General features: G+C 60.1%; 1 protein-coding gene across 1 annotated transcript in view; it reads left to right on the top strand.

Annotated features, from left to right (window-relative positions):
* Window positions 1–7,983, top strand: part of LAMC3 (laminin subunit gamma 3) — a gene marked incomplete at its 5' end in the record, with an annotated part of 65,122 nt that overhangs the window by 42,842 nt on the left and 14,297 nt on the right. Inside the window, 6 exon segments of the mRNA XM_015567746.1 lie at window positions 4–158; window positions 280–389; window positions 2,018–2,236; window positions 4,020–4,208; window positions 6,929–7,174; window positions 7,930–7,982. Coding sequence (XP_015423232.1) covers window positions 4–158; window positions 280–389; window positions 2,018–2,236; window positions 4,020–4,208; window positions 6,929–7,174; window positions 7,930–7,982 — 972 coding nt within the window.

Genomic DNA, 7,983 nt, shown 5'->3' with positions numbered 1-7,983 from the left:
CAGCCCCTCACCCTGACCTTCCGGGTCCCTCCCGGGGGCTCCCCGCTCCCTGTGCAGCTGAGGCTGGAAGGGGCCGGCCTGGCCCTGACACTGCCCTACTCCCGCCTGTTGGGCCCCCAGGACGCCGCGCAGCCCGGGGAGGTGCAGCTCGAGTTCCAGTAAGTGTCCTGCTCTGTCCTGAGAGGGCCCGGTGGTCAGGTGACCCTGAGGTCCAGGCATGCCGGGAGCCCCAGCAGCCCGCCTCAGGTTCTGGTTTTCCCGCCCCCCACTCCTCATCAGGCTGCAGGAGACCTCGGAGGACGCGGACCCCCCGCTGCCCCCCTTCCACTTCCAGCGGCTGCTCGCCAACCTGACTGCCCTGCGCGTGCGGACCCGCCCCAGCCCATCAGGTCAGTGATGACAAGGACGCCGCAGGGCAGCTGGGCCGGCTCCCGTGTGGAGTCCTCAGGCATTGTCCCCACGTGGGGACATGGTTATTGTCCCCATTTCACCACGAAGGAGCCTGAGGCCCAGCGAGGTCGGACCTTGGATCCATGGAACCAGTGGGCAGCCGTGGGCGCTGAGGGCAGGGGCCGGGGCCGGGCAGTGGGGCCTGAGGATGGCAGCTCGGAGCAACAGGTGCCTGGCCAGGGAGGCAGCCGAGAGCCACTGGTGCCAGCACGTGGTCCAGGGTCACCGCTGCGAGGGGCCCACTGCGTGACAGAACCCCCAGACTTGTGCCCAGGGGCTGATGGGCTCCTCCGAGGCCAGCCCTCCCTCCTCTCTGCGTCCGAGGCTTGGGGGTGGAACCTAGCCTGGTCCAGCTCCTTCTCTTTGCAGCTTGCCTTCACTCCCAGTCCCCCCCAAAGCTCCCCTGCTCCCAGGTCACACCCAGGCCCCCTCGCTGAGTCTCCTGGCAGGAAGTTCATTTTCACCCTTTCCAGCAGCTTCCAGCGCTGCCGTCATTCACTCAGCCTCCAGTCAGCAGATGCTTACAGGCACCCACGTAGCCAGCCTGTGCTGGGTGCTGGGGGCGAACTGGAGAGGCAGGTGGACACCCTAGCCATCCACCCGCCCCCGAGCTCCCCCTTCCCGCGGATAACGTTCGGGCACATCCCTCCAGGCCCTTCCGTGGGCATGACTTAGTCTGACCGTTTCAATGTAGAAATAGGGTCACACAGTACCGTGCCCGGCAGCCTGCTGTCTGCCGTGTCTGGCGGGTTGATCTCTGTCATCACCCGCGGGAGAGCCTGCCCGTCTGTGGGCACGTGGACCGTTCCGTGGCCCAGATGCTCCACGAAGTTCAAGCAGCCCCGTTCGCAGACGAGGAGTGGTTTCCGGTTCCCGCCCCGCACGCAGGGCTGCGGGACCAGGACAGAGCGGCCTGTCCGGGCTTCGTGTCCTCGCCCACGTGTGTCCTCGGGACGGACTCCCCAAAGCCGAAGTGTGAGGCGGAAGGGGCACATGTTACGTGTTGACGTGTGCCGCCACATTTCCCACAGGAAGGCTGCGCCCCCGCTCCGATGACGAGGGTCCTGCACTCTCCGCCCTCCGTGGGTTCGCCAGGGTTCCCAGGGCCCTGTTGTCAGATTCTGCCCAGAGATTCCGGTTGTTTCCGTAGGAAGGAGGGCCTGGCGGGAGCCCCTCTGCCGCCAGAAGCGGCGCCTCCTGATTTATGTTCACACGCGGCCGCTCCTCGCCGCATCGGCTTTTAAATGCCTGACGGGCTGCGGGCGGCGGGCGGCACCATCGCTGCTTAATGTGCGTCTTCCATGACCCCCGAGGGAGGACGTCCTCCCGTAACGTTTCCAGTTACACCGACTGCTCGTCCTGAAAATGGCCTCGTTTTCCTTTGCTCTTTATTTGACTGTTTTTAAAAAATGATAAATGAGCCATGGGCTGCCTCTATATCATGGGCAGTAACCCTCAGCCTGTCACGTGTGTGAATAGGAAGGTTTGGGGAGAAACATTTCTCTCTCTCTCTCTCTCTCTCTCTCTCTCTCTCTCTCTCCCCTCCCTCCCCCCACTTCGCTCCCAGGCCAAGTGCTCCTGAGAGAGGTCCGGCTCCTTTCGGCCCAGCGGGGCCTCTCCCCCCCAGCCTCCTGGGTGGAGATGTGCTCCTGTCCCAAGGGATATGTGGGCCAGTTCTGTGAAGCCTGTGCTCCGGGTTACAAGAGGGAGACACCCCGGGGGGGTCCCTATGCCAACTGTGTCCCCTGCACCTGCAACCAGCACGGCACCTGTGACCCTAACACAGGTGAGTGTCCTGGCACCCCGTCGGGGCTGCACCCAGAGCGGGTCGCTGTGTGCTGTGTCAGTGCCCTCCAAACACAGTGCCAATCAAGTTTGTCGCCGAGGTCCTCCATGCTCTGGGCACTGTGTTTGCCACCACATCACTGAAACCTGCAAAATCCCCCGGGGATGCCAGGGCCTACAGGGTCACCTCTACCTGGTGAGGGGCCTAAGGCGCAGGGAGGCCACGTGGCCAGTAGGTGGCAGAGCTGCTCCTCCCACAAGCTCACTGTCTGCGGTTCCTCCCCATGGACTGGAGAGGAAACCCAGAAGGACCTCCCTAGAGGTCACTGGGCAGGAGGTGCTGGACGGGGCTGGACACAGGCCTCTCACACAGATTGTGGGGGACCAGCGCCCTGCTGCTGCCCGGGAGCAGGCGGGGACTCAGAAGGGAAGCCCTACTCAGCTTTCCGCAGGCCCCGTCGGGAGCTGACAGAGGACAGGCGCCTGGGAATCAGCAGAGTGGCCAGGAGGACGCACATGCAGCATAGGCGCCTCTGCCCGCTTGTGCCCGGGGCAGGCATCACCAGTCGAGCCCAGATGGGGCCTCATAATCCCTCCCTGCAATGCTCCAGGCAGCCCCTACCGAGAAAGCAGAGCCCATTCATGAGATGGGACCAACCTGTCATCCCTCAGATCCCCTGGCCGTGCCACGCCTTCCTGCCCAGCAAGTCCTCATGTGTCCAGTGGACGTGGCCATTGCTTTGCACCCTGGACAGAAGGAGGCGTTATGACCGTGTGGGTGCTGGGCCAAGGCCGGGACCGGTAGAGAGCAGGGCAGGCGTGATGGTTCCCCTTGGACCCTGCCACCACCTCCACCTGGTTCCCTCTTTCCCCCGGGGCAGCCTTGCCAACCAGGCTCCTGGCCCAGTCCCTGGCTGGCGCCTCTGGCCCCAGAGTCCCCCACTCTGAGCAGACTCCAGGTGCTGTGGGCTGGAGAAGGGGTTTGCAGAATCCCCCACCACCAGAAACCTGTGGGCCGGGGGCCACTGAGGACCCAGACCCCATAAACGGAGCCTCATGTCACAACCAGAACTCTGGGTCGGTCACTGTCCCTTGGGCCCCTGTAGTTAGGAGGGCATGGAGGAAGGGAAAAGGAAAACTGAGCAAGACGTTAGCTGTGCTGCCTGCTGCTTTGGTTAGAGCAGCGGTTCTCAACCTTCCTAATGCCGCGACCCTTTAACACAGTTCCTCATGTTGTGATGACCCCCAATTTCATTGTTACAAATTGAACATAATTAAAGCACAGTGATTAATCACAAAAACAATATGTAGTTATATATGTGTTTTCCGATGGTCTTAAGAGACCCCTGTGAAAGGGTTGTTCAACCCCCAAAGGGGTCGCGACCCACAGATTGAGAACCGCTGGGTTAGAGGTTTGGGAATAGAATATAAGAATGATAACTGATAATAATTCTGCGTGCCAGGGACTGTGCGAGCACTCTGGCTGCATTAAATCCTGGTGGAAACCTTTGAGGTCAGAGCCCCGTGGAGGTTGTTGTACCCATTTTGCAGGTGAGGACACTGAGGTGCAGGGTATTAGACTGTTTGCACAGGTTCACTCAGTGGACATGGACCTGAGGTGGACTCTTCATCCCCAGGCCCTGCTGCCTCCTTGGGAGGCTCCCCCTGTTCTGCTGGGACATACCTCTGGGGCAGAGTGCGTCCCGCCACCAGGAGTCCACTCCCTGTCTCTGGAGTTTTCTTGGCTAAGACAGTGCTAAACAGGTGCTTATCTTGTCCTTCAGGGATCTGCCAGTGCGGCCACCACACCGAGGGCCCATCCTGTGAGCGCTGCTTGCCAGGTTTCTATGGCAACCCCTTTGCAGGCCGAGCCGATGACTGCCAGCCTTGCCCGTGCCCTGGACAGTCGTCCTGCACGACCATCCCAGAGAGCAGGGAAGTGGTGTGTACCCACTGTCCCCCGGGCCAGAAAGGTGAGTGGCTCGTGCCCTGGGTCCTGCCCCTGCCTGGGCTCCGGAGTGGGGTCCTGGGTATGGAGTGGGGCAGATGAGGGAGGGCCGGCTTAGGGGTGGCAGACTTGACCTCTGGGAACACTGAGTCCCATGGCACCTTAGTCAGGGCCCAGCTGCTGTGGGTTCCTAGCAGAACTTGGGCCATTGAGCATGTCCAGGTGAGATTGTGAAAACCCCCATGTCTGGGCCCAGGCCCCACAGAGGCTGGCTTAGCGAGGGATGCAGCTAGGAGTCTGTATTCCTGAGTTCCCTGGCAGGTGCGTTAAGGCAGAAAACCTCTGATTGTACTTGCAGCCTTTAGCCCTGGTTGGTAGCACAGTGGTTAGAGCATCTGCCTGAGAACCATAAGGTCTCAGGTTTGATTCCTGGTCAAAGGCATGTACCTGGGTTGTGGGTTCAATCCCTGGCCCTGGTCGGGGCCTGTGCGGGAAGCAACCCATCGATGTGTCTCTCTCACATCCAAGTCTGTCTCTCTCTCTCCTCCTCCTCCTCCCTCCCTCCCTCCCCCCCAATCTCTCTGAAAGAAGTCAATGGGAAAACATATGCTCGGGTGAGGGTTAACAAACCGAAAAGAACGCTCAGCTTTCAGAAAATGCCAGCCTCCCCGATCCTCATTCCCACGCGGACGCAGCCCGCCCTGCACATCCGCGTTTAACCCGCTTTGCTGGGATAGCACTCACGCCCTGCGATTCACCCACTTCAAGTGCACAACGCAAGACTTTCTTGGTTTATTCTGTTATTAATTTTTTCAAATTATGGCAACATATGTAGCATAACATTTGCCATGTTAAGCATTTTTAAAAAATATGTTTTTATTAGTTTTATTTTAGAGAGAGGGGAAAGGAGAGGGAGAGCGAGATAGAAACATCAATGAGGAGAGAGAATCATGGATGGGCTGCCTCCTGTACGCCCCCTATTGGGGATCAAGCCCCCAACCCGGGCATGTCCCCTGACCGGGGTTCGAACTGTAACCTCCTGGTTCATAGGTCGATGCTCAACCACTGAGCCACACCGGCCGGGCTTAAGCATTTTTAAGTGGACAGTTCCGTGGCATTAACTGCTCTCATACTGCTGTCCAACCATCACCGCCTTCCTTCTCCAGAACTTCTTTTACTTCTTCTTTTTGTATTTTTATCCTGACCCCGCGGCCTCCTTCCGGGACCTCATAGCGGCCTCCTGCCCCGGGAGCTGTCCGCTCCCAGGTCCAAGCGAATGGCTGGTTACCTGCGAGGCCTCGGCCTTCATCACCAGCTTCCATCTCCTCCTGCCCGTCTATCTCAGAGTCCCGGGCCAGGCACCTGCGTCTCCCCTGAGCTCCGCTCAGACCTTCTCTTCCTATTTCTTTCTTTTCTTTCTTAGTATTCCTCCCCCCCATTTTCAAGGCCGCCTGCCTTAGTGATGGTAGCTTGACTTCACCTGATCGAGGAGCACTGAGGACACGGGGACCCTCTTTCGCAGTGACAGTGGCTGTTAATTAAATCATAAAGCGAGTAATTCGAACTGTAACGATTGGACCCGCCCATAAACGCGTAAAGAGGAACATAATGTGCCGGCGGCAAGAAGACCGTGTGCCCGTCGTCCCGCCACCCCCAGGGGCCCGTGGGACTGTGAGGTCTGTGGGTCCCCAGCCATCTGCCCCTTGCAGACATATACAAGAGGGGGCGTGGATGTTCTTTTACATCCTGTCTGTGTCCAGAGTGGACTTCCCAGGTCACAACCCGCCAACAGCCTCCCCAGACACGACCTTTCCTGAGACGCCCAGGGACCCTGAGGCCTGGGAGGTGGGGCAGCAACCCCCATTCCAGCCCCGGAGGCAGGGCAGGAGCCGGAAGTCAGAGTCCAGAGGAAGGTCAGGACCCCTGGAAGCAGGAGAGGTAACGGGGGCAGGAACCGCAATGAGGAAGCAGCCGCAGCTCAGGTGGGACGTGAGGGAGAGGAGGACGAGGAAGAGGGCGGCAGCAACACTGAAGACAGTGACGAGGAAGATGCTGCAGAGAGTGACGGGGAAGGCAGTGATGAAGATGAAGAGGGTGAAGATAATGATCAAGATGACGATGAAGACGATGGATGATGATGATGATGACAAAGGTAATGATCAAGATGAAAATGGTGACAGTGAAGAGACTGATGGTCAAGATGGTGATGATGATGACGAATGGGACAAGATGGTGATGAAATGATGATGATGATGATGACAAAGGTAATGATCAAGATGAAAATGGTGACAGTGAAGAGACTGATGGTCAAGATGATGCTGAAGATGATGATGATGATGATGAAGGGGACAAGATGGTGATGAAGATGCTGCTACTAAGGAAGGGAAGGTGGTGCTGATCAAGATGAAGGTCATGGATGATGATGATGGTGGTGGTGGAGATGATGACCAAAGTGCTGATGAGAACAGTGATGACGACACGGGTGATGGGGAATAGGAGATGTCAGCCACTGCTGTGGACCGTTTACCGTGCCAGGCCCTGTGCTAGGAGCTTCGCACAAGTGATCTCCCCAAACCCCTCGATAGTCCCGCCTCACTGTGCAGATCGGGACCCCGAGTCCAGAGATGCACAGTGACTTGCCCAAGACCACACAGCCAGCTGACCCCGGAGCCCACCCTCACCCCGTGGACCCGGCAGGCTGGCCTTCCTGTGCCTGCTCCTCCACAGCGGCCCTTTCTTCCCTAGGACGGCGCTGTGAGACCTGTGACGATGGCTTCTTCGGGGACCCGCTGGGGCTCTCTGGGGACCCCCAGCCCTGCCGGCGGTGCCAGTGCAGCGGGAACGTGGACCCCAACGCCGTGGGCAACTGCGACCCCCTGTCCGGCCACTGCCTGCGATGCCTGTTCAACACGACGGGTGCTCGCTGTGAACGCTGTCGGGACGGCTTCTATGGCAGCGCGCTGGCCCCGCGGCCCGCGGACAAGTGTGTGTGTGAGTCCCGCCTCCCGGCCAGCGCCGCTCCGCAGGTTCCTCACCTTCTCTGCTTCTTGTCCAGAAAGTGACAGGGTTTGCTCTTCTCCACGCTCTCCCTCAGCCTTGGCGCCTGATCAGCTCTGACCAGTGATTTTCCTCCTGCCTCAGTCATTAGCGCTCAGCTCACTCTCCACAGGGAGCTCAGGGGCCTGTCCCGATGGCCTCGGCGCCTGTCCCCTGTCACATTCCCCCGCCCCTGGGCCCCAGTCGGGCTGTGCCTCCTTCCCTCCCTACTGCCTGGTTAACACGCAGCCCGGTGCCCCCGCTCAGGGGGCCGAGGTGCACACCCCCCAGGGAAGGCTCCAGAGCGCTGCAGGGAGTTGCTCAGGGTTTGCCCCCAGCTTGCTCCTGGGCCCTTCTTCCCAAGTGGCACTTGTCAGCTCTCTACTGGCCTCTTGTTTTATGGGGCCCAGGGGAGCTGGGTTGAGTCCCAAACAGTGGATCCAGGGGTCTGTCTGCCCGCGACTGAGCCTCTGCCTTCTCTCTAGCCTGCGGGGCCCAGGGCAGGCTCCCAGGCCCCGGGCCGCCTCTCCAAGGGTAGATCGCAAATGGGCTGATGGGAGCCTGGCCCCGAGCCTCCTGTCACAGCAGCGTGGGAGTCTGGGCGGAGCCATCTCCACGGGCTGCCCGTCTTCCCTGCACCTCCTGGACCCCGGAGCTTGGGCGGAGGATCTACACGGTTTCCCGACTCCCTCTCCTGCTCCCACCCCCAGCCTGCAGCTGCCACCCCGGGGGCTCGGTCAGTGCGCGGAGACCCTGCGACCCGG

The sequence above is a fragment of the Myotis davidii genome, unplaced genomic scaffold (assembly GCF_000327345.1).
Source record: "Myotis davidii unplaced genomic scaffold, ASM32734v1 scaffold651, whole genome shotgun sequence".
Classification (NCBI taxonomy): Eukaryota; Metazoa; Chordata; class Mammalia; order Chiroptera; family Vespertilionidae; genus Myotis; species Myotis davidii.
Note: the sequence above shows the minus strand (reverse complement) of the source record. Positions and strands in the feature narration are given on the sequence as shown.